The 20974-nt window shown below is 43.8% G+C and overlaps 1 protein-coding gene across 3 annotated transcripts in view; it reads left to right on the forward strand.

Moving 5' to 3' along the window:
* Positions 1-507: 507 nt before the first annotated feature.
* PGM5 (phosphoglucomutase 5) overlaps positions 508-20974 on the forward strand; it is a 120886-nt gene continuing 100419 nt past the window's right edge. Inside the window, exons 1-3 of one of the 3 annotated variants that reach the window (XM_065550481.1) lie at positions 508-1216; positions 15497-15659; positions 20027-20173. In XM_065550481.1, the coding sequence (XP_065406553.1) occupies positions 956-1216; positions 15497-15659; positions 20027-20173 (571 nt within the window). In that variant the 5' untranslated portion in view covers positions 508-955. Of the gene's footprint in view, positions 1217-13860; positions 13924-15496; positions 15660-20026; positions 20174-20974 lie in introns of those variants that run through there. The other 2 variants (XM_065550480.1, XM_065550482.1) reach the window with 2 other exon arrangements.

A 20974-nucleotide genomic window follows, 5' to 3' on the forward strand; every position in this document is an offset into this window, starting at 1 on the left:
ACAGGCAGTGCTTAATTTGTGCCCTGTCTCCTTTAGGCGTGGCAGTTCATACCCCTGGCACCTCTGCTGCATCAACTCTCTGGGCTTGATGTGTGGAAAAAAAAATTGTTTGAGCCCAGCACCTATTTAATCACAAAATAAGCACGGGGCACAGGATTTGATTTAATGCTACTCTTACATTCTTGAATCTCCCGTAGGCTTCCTTGGAGACCCTCTATTCCCCAGTTTCCCTATCTGTATCTTCCCGAGCTCACGTGGGTCTTGTGAGATTCCCTCATTAATATTTGTGAAGCCCGTTGAGATTCTCAGATAGGAGGTGCCACAGAAGTGAAAATTCTCATTACATTATTACTGATCTGGCACAGCGCTGAAGCACTCTGTACTTGAAATCCCCAGCTGTTCAGTTGCTGCAGGCCAGCAGCCCGCCAGCTTGATTTCTGAGCCACCAGGGGTTGGGATTGCTTTGTGCAAGACGGAAAGCTCCAGGGCTGACAGTACGTGATCCCCTGGAACAAATGCGTGACGCTCAGACATCCCCCCGCCCCCGCCTCCAGTTACATCTCTGGCAGGGGAAAACAATTCTCAGCTTCTCTTTCCAGGGTTATTTTGGGCTGGGGCAAAGCTTTGGCAAGCCCCGGGTGTCCTTGTTCAAAAAGAGGAGGTAGTTCGCCGCCCAGCGCGCAGTGGAGGGAGGAGAGCGGGCGGCGAGGAGCCCCGGCGTCTCCTCTGCTCCCGGCTAAGTTTCCCGAGCAGTTTTCGAGGCGAGAGTCCGCCAAGCTCGGGCCGGGGCAAGGCGAGCCCAAGGCGGCGGGGGCGGCGCTCGCTGCCAAGTCGCTGAAGCGAGGCGAGGCAGGCGGCCGAGGGGGCTGGATTAACCCTCGGCAGCCGGTTCCGTGCAGAGGCGAGGGGAGCCGCTGGGGCGGCCGCGAGGAGCCACGTTCCTGCGGCGGCAGCGATGGAGGGGAGCCCCATCCCGGTGCTCACGGTGCAGACCGCCCCCTACGAGGACCAGAGGCCGACGGGCGGCGGGGGGCTGCGGCGGCCCACGGGGCTCTTCGAGGGCCAGCGCAACTATCTGCCCAACTTCGTGCAGAGCCTGCTCTCCTCCATCGACCTGCGCGACCGCCAGGGCTGCACTATGGTGGTGGGGAGCGACGGCAGGTACTTCAGCCGGACCGCCACCGAGATCGTCGTGCAGATGGCCGCGGCCAACGGGGTGAGCCAGCCGAGCTGCAGCTCCCAGCCCTCGGCACCCCCGCACTCACCGCTCGCTCCCGTGCGCTCGGCACCCCACACTCATTGCCCCTCTGATCCACCTGGGCCTTCAGCATCCCCCCGCATCACCTCATTGCCCCACCGTGCCCTCTGCCTCCCCCACCCAGTGCCCCTCTGCCCCCCTGGGCCCTCAGCACCCCTCTGCATCCCTTCACTGCCCCCCGTGCAGTCTGCTCCCCCCCACCCAGTGCCCCCTCTGCTCCCCATGGCCCTCAGCACCCTCTCTGCATCCCCTCACTGCTCCCTGTGCCTGCTGCACCACCACCCATTTCCCCCTGCCTGCTCTCTGCAGCTCCCACCCATTGCCCACTACCCTCTGCTCCCCTGGGTCCATTGTTCCTTCTGGGGCCTCAGCACCTCCACTCTCTGCATCCTCTCACCACTCCCCCTGTGCCTGCTGCACCCTCACCCATTGCCCCTTCTGTTCTCCCTGTGCACCACCCCCACCCATTGCCCCTGGGGCCTCAGCACCCCCCTCCTTCATGCCCTCATTGCCCCCTGTGCCCTTGGCACACTCTGCCCTCAGGACCCCATTGCCCCATGCCCTGTGCCCTCTGCATCCCCCACACCCACTGTTTTCCTGTACCCACTGACCCCCTTGCTCTCTGCAACCCCCTCCCCACCCAGTTCTTCCCCCTTCTCTCACTGAGTCCTTGGGTCCTCTGCTTCCCAATATCCACATACTTGCTACAGCCCTGTGGCCTCTGCCTCTCCTTGCCCCAGTCCAGCCGTGTGCCATTTGCACCACCAATCATGCCCCGATCCACCCACCTCACTCTTTTGCCTTCTGCTCTCCACTAGGCACTCACCCACTGCAGCCCTGTACCCTCTGCTCCCCACTATCCACCCATCCATTGAATCCTCATGCCCTCTGTGCCTTAATCCTGCCATTGCAGGTCCAGGCCCTCTGTATTCCCTGCAGCTTCTGTGCTCCCTCCACTCCCTTCTGTGGCCCCTCCTGCACTCATCCACCAACAGCAAACCTATGTCCTTTGCTCCCACATCAACCCCTATGCTCTCCATTTCCCCATGTCACCTACATGCTGCAGTCCCTTGCTCTCTTTGCAGCCCCAGTACCGCTGTCTCTCATGTACCCACTGCACCTTTTGCATCCCCATGTCCTCTGCTTCCCCCAGCCATCTTGTGCAGCCCAGGGTACTCCACTTCCCCACCATCCACAATCCTGTGCTGTCTGCTTCCCCACCTGCCCACTGCAGCTTTGTGGCTTCCACTCCCCACCCTGCATACCCTTGTGCCCACTGCTCCCTTCATCCATTCACTGCACCCACCCATCCTTGTGGCAGTCAGGGGTGCTGGAACAACTTGTATAGTGGGGGTGCTGAGAGCCATTAAACCAAACTGTAAACTGTGTATATAATGGAAACCACTTCAAGCAGGGGGGTTGCAGCAGCATCCCTAGTACCCCTAGTTCTGGCACCTATGGTGGCAGTGTGCTGTATCATGCACACACTGTCACCAATCTAGCTAATCCTTCCACTTACTGCTAGGGTTGCCAACCCTCCAGAATTGCCCTGGAGTCTCCAGGAATTAAAGATCAACCTTTAATTGAAGATTATGTCATGTGATTAAATCTCCAGGAATACGTCCAACCAAAATTGGCAACCCTACTTACTGCACCCCCATTTTCTCTAGGCCCATCCACCAAGAGAATTCCCCAACTTCACCCTTTCCACTGTCATCCCTATGCCCATCCACATAATGCATCTCTATATCTTCTTTTGCTCCTTCACACATTACAACCCCATATTCCCACCTTCATCCATCAGCCTATTGCAGTCTCACTCTCCTTTTCCCTTCCCTGTCTGCACTCATCCATGATTTCCTCCTCTCACTTTTCATCCTCCCCTCCCTACTCTAACCCTCTATTCTTTCCCTCTTCTTCACATGCTGCATCTGCCCATTCTCTCCCTTGTCTGCCCTGCCACCCATTGCACCCACGTTTTTCCTTTTCTGAAACCACTCTTCCATCTTTAGCACCCCTCCACCCACTATGCTCTTCTCCCCACTACTGCACCGCTGGCATCAACGCTTGTTTCTCCCTATTCCATCCTTTGCCCATCCGTGGTCACCCTTCTCCCACACCCTTCACATATTACACCCACGTTTCCTTCCTTCTTGTCAAAGATCCGAGCCATATTTCTCATCTCTCTTTTCCATGTTTAAAAGCCCCCTTTCTGCACGTCTCCTCATTATTTCCTTTTGATTTTTGTCTCAAAATGACAAAATGTAGTGTCATGACATTATGGGTTTAGCTTTAATTTTAACTTTAATTTACTACTTTAGTAACAAAGACGCAGAGACATGCCCATAAACCCATGGATCAAAGGCAGTAATTCCCTCTGGTTTACCATAGATGGTCTGATGAGCATGTATTGCTTTCTTTGTCTCTAAATGTTATGTTTTATTTTGTTGTGGATTTTAATATTTTATTTGCTGGTGATAAAACAGATTATTTAAAACTGAGAGGAAAATGTTTCAGTTGTATTTGGCTCTTCATCTTCTCAATCCAGAAGGAATTTGTATTTATTAGTATTTTAATTGTATTGTGGTAGCACTCAGTTGTGCCACTCAGAGAGCAAGGCCCCATTGTGCTGGATACTGTAATATATACGATGAAAAGGTGGTCCGTGCCTCAAAGAACTTTTACTCTAATATCACAGGCAAGTGGTAATGAGAAAAAGGAGCAGTCAGAATTAGAGACATCATGTAAGAAGGGGGAAAATGCTTTTAGATGTGGGTGGTATTGAATAGATACTAAAAATGTAAAGGATTGTTACTTTCAATCTGACCTTTTCATATGCGTATCTAATGCCTGAGCTGTATGCCTAATGCTGTTTGATATGCCTTTTAGGATGTGCCGTGAGACTTCAGCAGGGTAGAGATTTTTTGATGTATAACCAGGGTGATCCTGAAAATCCACAGAAGCAGTGTTATCATGCTCTTTGACTCCTTATTTTAGACTGAGGTTGGTAGGGAAGCTGAGAAATGCTTTTTGACTCTGCATGAGAAAATTGAACCCTGTGGAATGACTGAAAATTCAGTAGGTGTATATCAAGTTTGTACTTATTGCAGAATGGATATTTTTCAAGAATGCAGAAGTGAAGTAAGTTATTTTTCACAGTGAAAGCACTTACATGTTTTGACCTTGTGCTGTGTGTATATCACTATGAAAATAATTTCTTCTCTATTGTTTTTAGACCTAAACGTATTGGAAAAAGACAAGAGTGGCAAACAAATTATTTATATTGACTAGTGCTGCAGTTGCTTGCAGTACGTTCTGCTTTGCTGTCAAAAATCTCAGAGAAGCATAAAATGATCAGTTCTTCTGATGAATTCTTTCACATGTATAAATGGGTACATATATTTATTCTGGAGATATCAGTTACGTAGCCATAGTTAATGTTGCCTTGAAATTTCCACTTAAAGCAGGACTAAAATCCCTCTATTTTTTATTTTAATGATTTATTTGACTCTTCAAATTTGTCACAATAACTCTTTGAGAGTTTAATTTTCTATGTAATCTTTAGTAGTAATTTACTAATTTTTGCAGAGAAAACTTTATGAAAATTTTAAACCTGTTTTTCAGTCCTTTCTGTGGGTTCTTTTAAATTTGAAAGTAAACATTGTACACATTTCAAATTGTACCCAGTAATTCATCTTTACAATATCTCTGATGTGATGTTAACATTTAAAAGTTATTTTGGTGAAAACATATTTTAGAAATGAGATTAGCAAACATGAGCTGATAGACGAGAGAGATTTTGAAACAGACGATTATTACGTATCAAGAGCTTACTGGAGGAGGGCACAGGGCGCTGGGCAGCGAGGGACTTTGTGCAGTGGCACAGGAAGTATAGGGCATGAGCAGAACTCTGGGGAGGCATGAGGATGAAAGCATCTATGGTGGTTAGCCATGGAGGAGTGTGCAGGGCAATGGAGGCAGGCTGAAGGAGGCTATGGATAGACATTTAGGATGACTGTTGGAGGAAAAGGCAGCAGAAAGTAGCTCTCCCTACCATCGCTGCCCAGAGGACCTGTTAGGGCTCACCAAGCAAGGGAGTCCTGGTGTTCTGAGCCAGGAGCAGGATGCCGCAGCAGGAGCTCTCCTTTCGTGTAACCTAGCTGGCCGCTGCGGCCCAGATCCACAAAGGTCCCCTACCTTTCATTGAAGTCAATGGACATTAGGAGCCTAAACATCTTCGTGGATCCGGGTCTAGCTCCACAAACACAAGTGTGAGCCAGCTTTTGGGGGAACCAGGAGTGCAGAGGAGGTGGTGGCCATGAGGCCTAAGGGGCTGAGGAACTAGGAGGGTGGGCACCAAGAATCAGAGGAGCTAGAGGATCAGGGATTGGTGAACCAATGGTCCAGATAGCACCAGGGGTAAGACTCCCTGTTGGCCAGAGGCCTGTGTCCATAGGCGCCGACTCTGTGGGTGCTCGGGGCTGGAGCACCCACAGGGAAAAATTAGCAGGTGCTCCGCACCCACTGGCAGCTAAACTCCCCACTCCTCGCCTCCTTCTCCCCCACCCGAGCACACCGCATCCCCGCTCCTCCCCCTCCCTCCCACCCAGTGCTCTTCCCCTCCCTCCCCCCCGCTGCCTAACAGCTGTTTGGCGGCACTTAGGACTTTCCGGGAGGGAGGGGGAGGAGGAGGAGCGGGGATGCAGCGCGCTCAGGGGAGGAGGTGTAGAAGAGGCGGGGCAGGGGCGGGGACTTTGTGGAAGAGGTGGAATGGGGGCGGGGCAGGGCCAGGGGTGCGGGAGGATTGAGCACCCACCGGACAGAGGGGAAGTCGGCGCCTGTGCCTGTGTCCCTGCCTATTTCTCTCTGGTCTCTTCAATCTCCCTGTCACATTCCCCATTTTGCCCTCCCTTTTCCACCCCAGCACTTCTTTTGGGTCTTCACTGGCCATTCTTATGAGGTCAATTTGACAAACTTTCTGTGCTTTGTTGGAGCAGAGCTCCCCCTGCTGAATTATGGGAATTTTTGTCAGACACAGAGTTTGCTCTGTTAGTGTCACTCCAAGTTGTGTTTGTCAGGGGGCAAATTTCTCCTCACAATTCCCACACAAACCCTTAGATATAAGGTTACTTTGATACATTCCCTGACAGTGCAGTCATTATAACTCCAGGAGACCAACAGGTAAGGCTACACTGACATTCAAATACCTTCCTGCCTCCACACACAATGACTCTTCACCTCCCCAGCAAATTTACACATCCACTTCCTCTAATATCACAGAAAGCTTAATTATTACTTTAGATTTTTGAGCTAATACTAACAATATGCTGTATACTTTTACAATGAAAATATGTCTGCTGGTAAAGTATCTTAACCTTCCTGAGGACATAGCTAATTTATCATCATATCAGCTTGGATAACTCCTTGTGTTATTAACCATGAAAGTAGGGGAGAGAAAGGGATCACTCCTGAAAGCAGAAGAGCCCCCTCCTTGGGAGAGAAGGAATTCACTCAAAGGAGAGGCACTGGTGTTGCAGGGAGAGACATGAGCTGCCCCCAAGAAGGATCAAAGGAAACCTAGGGATGCCTTGATTAAATTGTATTCAGAGCCTTTACCCAGGCCAGAGTTCCAGGAGGGTGATGGCCAAATTGTGCAGTCAAACTCAGTTTGCATCTCTACCATGGAGGAGGCACAGCCAATCCTATGGTAAATCATGCCTCCGGTATGTAAAAATAATAAAAGATTTTCTTTTATCAGTTTTAAATGTGTTGTCATTTAGTGGCCTGGATGCCCCCTTGTTCTTGTTTTGTGAGTCACCCAGCATTCCGTCTGTGGGTCCCACTACAGGGCAGCCACACTCTGGCTCACTCAGCATGGTAGCCAATGTATACTTCTTTTGATTCTGAATTATGTGCGACCAGAGTAGGGATGGGTTAGCCAGCAGTGGCTAGCTGCTGGTTGTGCTCTTGAGCTGCATGTTGAAGGCCCATATGGGACCGGCTGGTAATCACATCCTGCAAAGATACCTGGCTGATGGGCTGGATTTTGGGAAAAGAGATCCAACAGAGCCAGGATGCTGTAATTTGGCCACAAAAGCGATTGCAGGAGCAGAGAGAATCATGTCCCACTTTCTGCACCTGCTTACTGCCTCAATAGCCATGTGAAAAACGCAGTCTTTGCAGTGCTATGAGGTAGGAGAACCACTTTTTGGCATGATCTTGCTTTCCTGCTCAGCACTGCAATGATTTTGTCTTGGTGTCCTAAAGTCAGAAGGAATCAGGGTGAAAGCCCCCCCTCCCCAATCTATTGTGATGTGAACAGCTGATGGTTGGCCGATTCAGAGTATATGGTAGATTTAAGTTTATAAATGGAATCACTTGGTCTCACTGGGCAGATAGGAACTCTCAATGGTGTTCATTTCCCCCCGTATTGCATAGCAATGTTCCACAGAGAGGGATGTACTGCCACACTTAATAATGCTTGAGTTTAGCAGTTTAACTTGCCTGCCTGCTGCCTTGGGTATTTTCCAGTTGTCTTTTTAATACAACATTGTTTGTATTTTCCATTATATTCCATGTAAACCCTGCTGGTACTGTATAAATAATTAATACTATCTCTGCCCCTTGTTGTAGCATGCTGCTCGGCCATACAAAAACAGGGGAGGCCATAGTAAAGGATATGAAAGCAGAGATCCACAGTGTTCAGGACATAATCTACTTGCTTCATGTGTTTTCAAGCTTAATTGACTGAAGCATGTGAGAGATTACTGGGAGAATAAAAAAAAATTAAGTGACTCCATGTTAATCTACTGTATCGTCTGAAAATGCACAGCTGCATGTGGCAGCAATGCTTAAAAGTAATCTGGCAAAATATTTGTTAGGGTAGCCATTCTTTCAGCCTTAAGTTTGCTAAAAGTCTGGTCTTTGTCTTGCTGCAGATGCTATACACAAAATGACAGAAACTAATGTGGAATACAATACAGAATGTAGTATTATAAAGAACTTTAAATGATTGTAGTCTTGCAGCAGTTGAAATCTTTGAGTGTCAGAGGTACGCTTTTCATGCCATAGCAGTATCAAGTGATGTGAGGGGCGTATTATCTGCGCTTTAATTAGAAATGGGTAAATGAGCACCAGTTTGACTTTTCCAAACCAGATGATTAAATGTCAGGTCAATAAATCTGAGAATTGATTATTTAAAGAGAATTAAATGTCAGTTTAATGTTTGCTTCTGACACAAAACATGCAGCATTTGTGACAAGATTGTGTGTGTGTGTGAGAAATACCTGGGTGAAGAGGCTCCATGGGGATGACTAGTTTAGTTCTTCACAGCCTTCAGACCTTTTCACGGGGGCACTTCAGAGCTTCACACAAGGATTCAAGAGATGAGTTCTTTGCAGTGGGGATCATTATTGATACATAGCACAAATATTTAGCTATCAGAACTTGTATAGTCACTTCAACATCCTTAGTGTAGAAATGAGATCCCTGTATTCAGGGGTGCTGAGAGCCATTGAACCAACCTGTAAACCCCATATATGAAGGAAACCACTTCAAGTCAGGGGGTGCAGCACCTGTAGTTCCAAAACCCATGCCTGTATTACTTCCTGAGAGCAAGGAATTTACTCAGATTAATGTTAATAATGGGAATTAAAGCATCCACTTCAATGGGAGAATAGAATCTGCAGTGTAAGTAAACAGAAATACTTATAAATGACAAAGCAGTTAAAAGATCACACTGTATAATACATTAATTGTGCATTCTGAGTCATGTTGAATGTATTTCCTTTGTTTAATATTAAAATAACTTGGTTTTGTGTACAAAAACATCAAAACACACAACTTCTTCAAGAATATAGAACTGGACATGTATGTTGATGTAATCTACTCTGATCTGCAATAGATACGCATTCATAGTTGAACACTTCCATAGATTCAGCCTTGTTCTCATGCATTTTGCAAAGTATAATTCCTGTCAACTCCCTTTGGCTTGTATATATGCAACTCTGTTTAAAAGCTGGCACACATCTCTGACAGCTGTAGTTGGAAGATTGAGTCATTGCCATAGATGGCAGCCTTTCTACAGGCTTCATTATTTTTTAAAATAAAGGGGGGGGGGAGCTGAGATGCAAAACAGACATTTTTAATATGTTTTCCACATGCCTCTGTGTTTCTTAAAGAAATATTCATACATAAAGAGTTTTGGAGGCTAGCAGAAATTTGTTGCACTCTGTCAAGCAATTCTGTGTATTTTCTCAAACCCCTCAGTGTTGTTTGGCTGTTGCGGTTAAGTGACAACACCGATATAAGGATCTTCTTGAGAGAAGTGGCTTGTTTTCTAAAAGCAGCCGCACAGACAGAAAAGAAGCCATAAAAGGACAGAATCTAATTCAAAACAACTCAGAATATTTCTCTATTTCCGCTTATAATAGTTGCACAGTACTAGGTGGAATAAAGCAGTAGGAGGTGTAGCAGTAAAAATGCAGGCCTGTCCTCTCGCAAACCTGGGTCTAAAACTGGTCTGAAATATTTATTTAGATTCTGGTGGTTTCCACTTGTCTCCTGGTGGATGAAGTTTTTTGACCTGTCCATTTTCTAAGGGGAAAAAAAGCATCTGTCAAAAATCAGGCCACAATAAGTGGAAGCTATTTTGCAGGGCGAAATGGCTTCCTTGTTCTGTCTCAGAGGGATTGTATTTCAGCAGTTATGCATAGGGAAAGTGGAAAGTGTTTGTGAAGCAGTTTGAAATCCTGAACTGTTGAATGAAGGAAACGATAATATAGCACCTTTCACTTGAGGATCACAGAATGCCTTAAAAGGTGGGGAAAGCACTATGTGCCCATAAAGTAGCTTTTGTCAGTTAGTGAAAAATCAGTTTCATTTCACATTGAGTGAACTAAAATGTCCAGCCTGGAAAAAATGTACTTTTAGTACTGCCCCCTATAGTTTGTTAATCAGCAGTGAAGTGACAGCATTTCAAATGTTGACACTTGGAAGAAGACTGCTTTATTCTGCCATCTGAAAGAGGTTGCAGGGGAGTCCAGCAGTGATGCAGTTAATTCAAAGGCTGATAGTGTCTGAGAGAATCCCCCCAAAACAAATAGATTCATGCAACTCCAACATGCACAAATGACATTCACTGTAAGGTTTAGGAATACATAAAGTTGTGTTCTCCCACTCTCTTTCTGATAGCACAAATGACCAGCTGTGTTTATATGTAGTACTTGCACTAAATTCCATATTTGTGGAGGCTGATTTTAATTATTCAGTTTTAGGACTATGTATGGAAGGACTGATCTCATGAAGCTGGAATAGAAAGCACATTATTCAAAACATCTATTAAGTAGATAAAAATTCAGTATCAAATATTCATATTAAATACACATATACTGCCTCCAGTATGTCTGGTTAAAAACAATTTTCTGTGGAAAAACTGGTTTTCAACAGAAAATTGGGATTTTAACTAAATGAACATTTTCACAGATTGTGTCTGCTTTCCATGGAAACGTTTTTGACTTTACATTGAAAAAATAAAAAAAACACACATTTTAGGATTTTTGTTTTGTTTGCTTGGGGACAAAAACTTTTGTTTTCATCAATATTTTCTGCAGGATTTCCTCCCCCCCCCCAAACAGTTCTAGTAGGGTAGATATGTATTTTGTTAAGAAGTAAAACACTATTTGAAGACTTTCTATAGTTAATAAACACAACTTTGAAATCTTTTTTTTTCTTTGCCTGCCTCCCCCTCCCCCTCCCCCCAACAAAAACATGTACAGTCACCATGAATATCAGCAGCATAAAATTGTGGGGGGAATGTGAGGTTAATATCCCAATCAAATCTCAAAATAGAAAGATCAGTTAATCAAATGTAATGTTCTGAACAGTTTAAAAGCACAAAGCTGTGATAGACCGTGAAAAACCACTTGTAAGTGTTGGGGAAAAAAAGTATCTTGTGCTTAGTTTAGCTGTCAAACATTCCAATTTACATAATCTGTTTTTTGCTAAAATAATCCACAGAAGCACACATTAGGTGAGTGAATTTCTAAGCCTTATCAAAGTACAGCTGCACAGATTTTATAGAGCTGAAAGGTCCCAGCCTGTTGAACTGTGTCCAAAATGAATGGAGAGTCAGGGTTTTTCCACCTTCTACAAATAACTGACCTAGCAGCCAGTAGCAAAAGTTGAATTAGCATCCAATTATCTCTGTCACATTCCTCAGAGAGTTCAAATACTCCAAGATACAAAATTCCAGAGTGCTTGGCACTGAAAAGCTGGGGAACTTTTTTTTCCAATGTGATATATAACCAAGGATCTATGTTGAAAGAATTTCAAGCAGGACCAGAGTACAGGAAGCAAGATTCCCTATGGAATGCAATCCAACATCTGTAATAGAAGTGACTTGCCATCCTGCTCTCCTTACTGGTGTCTGATACCGTACCATGAGTTACAATTCCCTATTGCAGCTTTAACTAATACTATTGAAAAAGAATAAAGACATGATGGTGCCCACAACTTTGATTTGAAAAGATGTGACAGCTTCATTCCCATTTAATCATGAATTTTCCTTTAAGATGCAAGATAGAGACATTGCTTCACATACTTTTCTCACAACCTTCTGAGATTCATTACCTAAAACCAGGGTTTGTTCAGAAGGAAAAGTCTCACTAGTACTTAGCAACCTTTACGGTGTTTTGGACTATGTCTCTCAAATGTTTTGGGGGTGAAATTCTGGTTCCAGGATTTCAACCCTAGTCTTTTGCCCATCCCGTCTGTCTACCTCTCTTTTCTTCTTTAATTTTTCATCTCTCTCTATCAGTAAGTTTTCCACCACTTCTTCCATCAGAACTTCCTGTGGAAGAATAGACTGACTGCTGGCTTGCCCCCCTTGTGGCTGGGTTTGGTGTAGCAGTTCTATGTTCTCTAGTACCCCCGCCGACCATTGCTCCAGTTCTGCGGTGGTCTCTTGTTTTGTGACTTGGCCCTGTGGCCAGGTCATGTTTAAGGCCCCACCTTTGAGGGTAATGAAAAGTCAAACGTCCAACAAATAATTCCTAGACCCTGTGTCAGGTGACTCTGGATCCAGTTGTTGTCACATCCTTCTCTCTAGGCTCGGAATTGTCCTTATCCCCTTATGTCAGGTGGCTTTACACGACTTTACCAGTGGCCCAACCCCTACATTAAGTTCTAGTCTAGGGACTCTAGGACAAATAGCCAAGATCTGTTCTATCAAATATCTTGCAGCTTCTTCCCTGGACTCCTTCCTACCATTAACCTTTCTTTAGGCCTTTTCCTCAGCTCCTTCCTGGGCTTTTTGTAACAAGCAAGCAACCGTTCCCAGGGCTTCTCCCCAGAGATCCAGTTGTGTCAGGGTCAGCCACAGGAGCTTGCTCCAATCTTGTATCTTCTCTCCTCAGGCTTCCTCCTCACCTACAGACCTTCCACAAGTCTCTCCACTTTCTACTCCCCTGCTTCCAGCGAGTGACTGCAGAGTTCTTTTGTCTCTCACTGCAGACCCTCAAATACCCCTTATACTTTACTATCACTGGGTTTTGCTGGCTCCCATGAGGGTTACTCCTACTCATGATGGTCACTTGGGCCCAGGATTCACTGTCCCTGGCCTACCAGGCTTCCTCCTGGCTTGGGACCCTCTGTCTTTAGCCCAAGAGAGGAAGCTCCCAGTTACCTCTCTCCTGGATCTCTCCCCGGCCTTCCCTCTGTTGCTCAGTGCTCCCTTTATTGAAAGCCCAGCTCCTCCATAGCTGGTATGATCACCAATTATGCCTAATACTCCTCCAGTGGCCTAAATGACTCCTGTTAACCCATGGTTAACCAGTGTGAGGTTCATACACCCCATCACACCTGCCCTCTGTTCTCCACTTTCTCCATTCCTCTCCATATGTGGCACTCTCAATTTTTCACCTCTAGGCACTTCTGTATAGATCTGGTTGGAAAACTGAAAAATGCAGATTCAGGAAAACCGCAACTTTTTTGTAGGAAAGGTCAGTTTTGACAAATTTCTCGACACAATTTAAAAAAAAAAAGGTTCAGAAGTGTTGAAACATACCATTTTAACATTTTTTGAATCAAAATGTTTGGTTTTCCAGTTCAAACATAAAAAGATTTTGAAATTATTAAAATGAAACTTTTCAATTGACCTGAACCAATTTTGCCCCCCAGATTTTTGGTTCATGAACATTTTTGAAATGTTGACTTTTCATCCTAATTCAGAATGGGAAACATTTCCAAAATTCTGAAAATGTTTCATGAGATGGGAGAACTGTTTCCTGCCCAGCTCTACTTCTGTACTCTCCTTCCTTCTTCAACCACTCAATCCTACTATACCCCACATTCTCCCCTTTGTCTCTCCACAATTCAGTCTTGCATGCATGCACTGTGGACTGCCATGCGGGGAGAAGGAGCTGACCAGGGCCATGACAGTGCTTTCCGCATGGAGTGGGGGGGCAAGCTAAGGGAAGCATGTCTCCTCTTCTGTCCTTCTCTGCCTTTAGAGTGAGAGGGAAGGGGAGGAGAGGGAACAGATCTTAATATAGAGGAGACAAGATAAGGGAAATCTCTACTTCACTGTATGCTGCTGCTGCTTCCCTATGGTAGGAAAGATGGGAGCCCCAGGAACTTCAATTGCTCCTACTTCAGTCTCCTGCCTGGTGAGTCTCCATTTCAGTAGCCGATGAGGATGGGTTATCTTTACTTTCCCCAAGCCAGAGAGAAGGGGACAGGAGACAGAGGTCTCCTGCTTTTAGCAGGGGAGGGGGAGCTGTACTCCTGTACTAACTTTTCTTTTAAAGAGACACTGACTGGCATTTTTAAAATAAGTCTGTTTAAAAAAAAGACAACTCAAGCCGACAACATCCCTTTAATGTTCTGCATGCAAATGCCTCATTATTCGTCTGTGACATTAACCTCTCCCACTGGTTTTATCATCTGCCCGTTTCCCATTAACTAGAACTCTTTTATAAAATGCCTGTACATATATTTATGATTCCTGGATTATATTTATATTGAGCTGAAACTGTAGTGTCCATCTAGGGGTGAGAATAAGGTTTTTCAAATTGTAACTTTGGGGTGGATTTTCACTTAATACTGACTGCGTTGAGTCCATGTTTAATAACTGCCCCTTGAAAAGTTGCTGTATTTTAAGAATGGACAGGAACTTCTTGTGTTCAAATATAGCTTGGGGTTCACACTTTTTTTTCAGCAGGACTAGCCAAAGAGTGACCCTGCAGGCCAAATGCAGGTCACAGTGTTCTACAGCCAGGGCATTGGTGTCCTTATCTTAGATATAGAGGTATGACTCACAGAGACTGTAGGCCCTAGCATGCAGTGATCTCCTTGATCCAGCTGAAAGGCCACTCTGTGAAAGGCAGTTGCTATCTGCTCTCGATTATGCTAATTAAAGCGACAGCCCTGCAATCGGATCCACACAGTTGACGTTTGCACTTGTGTGAGGCCCCATTGATTTCCATGGGGCTCTGTGTAGGTGCATAGTTCTGCCTATGTGAATCCAATAGCAGGCCTGGGGCCTAAATATCGTTCTTGGCAAATGGCCAGTGTGACCCTCCAAAGTTTGGGTGCCTCTGCTTTACTGTCTACTTTAGACCAAATCCTGCTCATTGACTTCAGTGGAGTTACTCCAGCTTCCCAGCTGTGTAACTGAAAGCAGAATTTGGCCAATAGTGTCTAAAAAGTCCAATTTGTCTATGTTTAGGTATAAGTGTGCTATCTAAATAATGAAATAGCTGGTGCAAAAATGCTTTACAATTTATGTAAGTTAATTAAGTATGTCAGCAAATTGCACAGGTGAAGTTAATGAATTTTTACTGAGGGTTACATTTTTTATTTTTTAAGGTTAAGGTCAAATTCAGTCCTACCATATATTAATGTAAGTTGTATCTTTGTAAGAAATATTTGTTTACTAGGAGTAGCTAGTTTGACCACATATGGCTACTTCACACTATAGAATTCTAAACATTGTCTGTCATCAGCAGAGGTCTAACAGATTAACTTCCAGAATTCTTAGTTATACAGTAGTTGGTCCAGAGATAGCTTAAATACTGGCATTATAGGTCTTGGGCTTCCAGCCACGTTGGGAATTGAGCCATATTTCTATATATTATATATACATATATAGATATAATTATTTAGCAAGTTGGTAACATTCAGAGATGAAATGCCAGCATCACTCAAATGTAATTAAACTTATTTTTCTGGTTCATTTAGATTGGAAGATTGGTTATTGGCCAGAATGGCATCTTATCCACACCTGCTGTTTCATGTATTATCCGAAAGATCAAAGCAGCTGGCGGAATTATTCTAACAGCTAGTCACAGTCCTGGAGGACCTGGAGGAGAATTTGGAGTCAAGTTTAATGTTTCCAATGGAGGTAGGTGTTTTTATAACACATTACATCACTGTATCTCAGAAAGGTAGAAATAGGTTGATAAGGATAGCCAGATGGTTATAACTATTTATGTTTTCCTGTTATATGGATTTTTCAGTGTTAGTAGAATGCTAAGTAGTTTTCAGTATCAGGAGAGGTTTTGTTTATATATATTTTTATATGAAAAAAATCTAATATGCCCTGAACCTATACCTCTCAGTTAGTTCAGCTCCCTCTGAAGTCAATAGGTGTTCTATATACAGAAGGGTGCTGGATTTGTCATACTGTTTTTTAGACGATATTTAGTCTATGTCCGTGGATGTATGATAGGTAGGGCCCTACCAAATTCATGGCCATGAAAAACGGATCACGGGCCGTGAAATTTGGTCTTTTGTGTGCTTTTACCATATATTATACAGATTTCACGGGGGAGACCAGTGTTTCTCAAATTGGGGGTCCTGACCCAAAAGGGAGTGGCAGGGGGTCGCAAGGTTATTTTAGGGGGGGGTCACAATATTGCTACCATTACTTCTGCGCTGCCTTCAGAGCTGGGCAGCTGGAGAGCAGCAGCTGTTGGTCGGGCGCCCCGCTCTGAAGGCAGTGCCCTGCCAGCAGCACCGCAGAAGTAAGGTTGGCAATACCATACCATGCCACCCTTACTTCTGCGCTGCTGCTTTCTAGGCAGCCAGAAAGTGGCAGCTGTTGACTGAGGGCCCAGCTCTGCAGGTAGCAGCGCAGAAGTAAGGGTGGCAATACTATATCCTGCCATCCTTACTTCTGTGCTGCTGCAGGCAGTGGCTCTGTCTTCAGAGCTGGGCTCCTGGGTAGCACCCGTCGCTCTCCAGCTGCCCAGCTCTGAAGGCAGCGCTGCCGCCAACAGCAGCGCAGAAGTAAGGGTAGCGGTATCGCAACCCTCCTACAATAACTTTGCAACCCTACCCCACAACTTCTTTTTGGGTCAGGACCCCTACAATTACAACACTGAAATTTCAGATTTAAATAGCTTAAATTATCAAATTTATGATTTTTAAATGCTATGACTCTGAAATTGACCAAAATGGACTGTGAATTTGGTAAGGGCCCTAGTGATAGGGTGTACCAGGTCTACCCTGCCTCCTGCTGGAGGATTTGTCACCCTGGCACTCCTCCTGCTTAGAAAAGCCATTCAGTTTCGGGTACCAACAAGACTAGGTCCTAGAAGGGCTGGGAGGAGGACACAGCCAATCAGGAACTACCAGTTAAAATTAAGAAGGCTTGCATTATCAAAGGGGAAGTGGTAGGTGAATCAGTGGCAGGAGATGAAAATCTCAGTCCTAAACCAAAGCCCCAGGCCTCGGTCTGGGCCTAACCATCAGACTGCATCTTCACTTAAGTGGTGCAACAGACTTGGTTTTGAAATTTTGTTTTGAAATTTAAAGGGCCAGGTGGCCAATTCTTTGAGTTTAACTTTAATTTTTTATTAGAAGACCAGTGAAAACTTGCAGCCTGAGACACCTTGCTCCAGGCGAGCTATCACCCACTTTATGGAACTTAACATTATAAAGCCCTATTCTACTCACATTTCCATCATACATATCTTGGCATTTGCTTTAAGGTTGGGAGTTTCAAAAGCACCTAAGGGACTGTGCCCTTGTCTTCCTATATGGGAACAACTATATTGGTAGAAGCACATTTAAACCAGTATAACTGCACCCATGCAAAGGGTTGTACTGTTTTAAATACACTGGTACAGTTAATGTGACATAATTTATGTGTAGACAAGAGATGAGACTTTAGCTAGTACAGTCAGTCTAGTCCCTCATTTTCTTAAGCATGGAAATTAATCTGTAAAGATCATATTATTACTTTGTTTTATGCTTCCATAATACATCATAACAATGATTAATAATACTTTGCACTTTATAGTGCTTTTTCATCTGAAAATCTCATGTCCTTTACAAAAGTGAATGTTATTAGAACTGGGCAAAATTTTCAACTGAAATTTGTTGGCAAGAAATGCGAATTCGGTGACACCGAAATGGTTCATGAATTTCTGTTTGTATCCAAAAAAAGAGAAACATTCTGAAAAAGTCAAAATATTTTGTTTCAACATTTGCAAACGTTAGCATTTTGACTTTTCAATTTGAAACAACTTCTTGTTTAGTCAATTTTATTATAAACCCCCCACAACTTTTAAAAATGCTCAAGATCAGAATGAAGTGTTTGTGTCAGTTTGAATGAAACATTTAATTTGACCTGAAACACATTTTTATTTATGTATTTATTTATTTATTTATTTAACTGCCAGCAAGCCAAAATATCAGATGTTTACCCAGTTCTATGTATTATCTTTATGTTGGAAGTGGAGAAACTTAGGGCTTTTCTATGCACAGTAGCTGCATCAATTGCATCACACTAAAGGTGTGATGCTAAACCAGTGCAACTTTGTGCGTAGCCATGTCTGAATCCCAGAGAGGTTAAGTAGCTTGCCTAACATCAGACGTCAAGTCAGTGGGAGAGTCAGGACTAAAGCACAAAAGTCTCATGCCTTAACCACTGGACACACTATCTCAGCAAGACAGTGGGGGGAGGAATAACTCAGTGGTTTGAGCATTGGCCTGCTAAACCCAGGGGGTTGTGAGTTCAATCCTTGAGGGGGCCACTTAGGGATCTGGGGCAAAATCAGTACTTGGTCCTGCTAGTGAAGGCAGGGGGCTGGACTTGATGACCTTCAAGGTCCCCTCCAGTTCTAGGAGATAGGATATCTCCATTAATTTATAATTTAAATCCTCTCTCCCCAGAATCTGCCTGACAGATGTGTAACAGTTGAAGTTTTTTTCTTTTGCCTGCTTTGGTATTTTAAGCAAAATCCATATAGCTTATTAAGCTTTAAAAATAAAACTCTCCTCAAGAACAGACGAGTCAGACCAATTATTCTCATTAGTCAACAAGGGCATAATAAAAAGTAATAGGCTTAAGCTGCAGCTGGGAAAATATAGGTTAAGTATTAAGAAAAACTTTCTAACTATGAGAACAGTTAGGCAGGAGAGCAAGTTGCCAGGGGAGGCTGTGGGATCACTTCAGCTGGAAATATTATCACTAGACTAGACACCCATCTATCAAGAATGATTTAGGACTAATGAAATCTGTCCTGACTCTCTGGAGGAGTTGGAATGAAATGAGCAGAGGTCTCTTCCTGGCTAAATGATTTTATTATAACAAGAAGTTAAGCAATCATTGTCTGTACTGCTACCACGATCCCTTGTACAATATTATGCATTACACCTAACTTATGTGGCATGATTGATACCCTAATTTATATGGCAAAGCTGCACTGAATTCAACAACATTACTGGGAATGGTGTGCAATTAGAAGTAAAAGAGGTGTATGAAGGTACCGAAGGAATGTCTGTAAGGGAGCAGAAATAATCATTTTTCAGAGAAGAACTGTGCTTTAATATTATAAATTCATAGATTTTAAGACCATAAATGACCATTGTGATAATAAAAACTGACCTACTGCATAAGAAAATGACAGAACCTCACTTAGCAATTTCTGCATTAAGCCCATGACTTCTGTTTGAGCTATAGCATCTTTTAAAATACACCCAGTTTTCAAAACTAGCAAATCAGTTAATATACAATTGAGATGTGAATTATATTCTTTGATTAACATGTTTACTCCAGATCAATCTGTATGTTAACAAATTAAGGAATTTTGAATTTCTAACACAAATGTGTTTTTGTTGAACAGTCAGAGATGTTCTGCAAGTAAACGTTTCTATAAAACTGGTGAACCAAATGCATTTTTTAAAATTTAGGCCAAAGGGCAATAAAGTTATTTAAAACTCTCAGTTATTTGAACTTTGTACATGTGTCAAAATTGAACTGGGTTGGACAGAAGAAGTACATTGCACTCTGCTGTCCTGGACCTGAATGTACTTTTAACTTTTTAAACACATCTTTGCAGATTTCTAAAAATGGATAAGCAACTCAGGAAATACCAGTTTTATTTTAACACGCACATTGAGATTTACTGAAGAGAGTCAATGAATGGCAGATTTCTTTAGCAGTACATCCAAATGATTGTGGTTCTTCCCCCCCCCACCCCCCCGAAAATGATTTATTTGTATGCTGTTTTTTATTAGTTAAAAAAAAAATCAGAAAAATATATTCTGGTTTCAGTGTTATATTTCTTACAGAAACGTGGTAACTCTGTGTTTTGCTTTAAGTGGAAAAAATCTGTATTTTACTCCAGCTGTTTTTTTTGGGCTTATTTATTTTGAGCACATCAGAGCTGTTTGCAGTTGGTTACAATTGCAAATACAGAAAGAATCTGTTCTCTAAGTCAGCCATTGTCAGAAAAAAGCTTCTTAATGTTTGTCTTCTAGGACCTGCCCCAGATGCCGTTTCAGACAAAATCTATCAGATCAGCAAAACCCTTGAGGAATATGCCATTTGTCCCGATCTCAGAGTTGACTTATCTCGGCTGGGAAGACAAGAATTTGATCTGGAGAACAAATTCAAACCTTTCCGAGGTACCAATCTGTGTTTTTATCCAAGCTGTATGCTAAATCCGTAGATTTTGTTTATAAAAAGAGTTGCCACAGAATGACAATAATGTAAGTATTTAAACAGTGCTTAGATTATTCTTCACAATGCCTTAAAACATTAATCCTCACAACATCCTGCAGAATAGGTAAGTAAATCTTATATCTATTTTACAGATGGGGAAACTGAGGCTAAGAGTTTGTATATTAAAGACCCAATCCAGCAAAAGACTGAAGCACATGCTTAACTTCTAGTGTGAGCATCCGTTTTATTACAGTCAAACACGTGCATAAAGCAATTTGCTAGATAGGCCCCAATTCAACAATTCTTAAGTGCCAGAGGGGCACGCTTATAACCCCAGCTAGAGTGTTGTTTGACTACACTTCCCCCTCTGAAAAGGTCCATGCCTGACAGCTGTGGCATGCCCTCCACTCTCAGACTCCAAATATGGAGGCCGTTCAGCACCACAGGGGATCAGGTGTAAGTGTACTAGTTAATATCTAAGGCATTGATTCAGCACATGCTTAACTTTAAGCATCAGAGTAGTCCCAATGGCCTAGTTGGGTAGGATGTCCTGTTAAACCGGTCTGTAAGTTATGAAGGAATGAGACATTTGGCTTGTATATGGGATACCTGTACAGCTCAGCCTGATGTGTTAAACAAGTCCCATTCCCTAGATGGGTCTTGGTCTGTCACATACAGCAGCATTTCCCAGTGGGTCGTGGGAAGGTTTTAGGTGGGTGCAGGCCTAGTGCACTGGGAAGGCCCCCTGTGTGGGTGTGTTTCAG

The sequence above is a fragment of the Chrysemys picta genome, chromosome 6 (genome assembly GCF_011386835.1).
Source record: "Chrysemys picta bellii isolate R12L10 chromosome 6, ASM1138683v2, whole genome shotgun sequence".
Classification (NCBI taxonomy): Eukaryota; Metazoa; Chordata; order Testudines; family Emydidae; genus Chrysemys; species Chrysemys picta.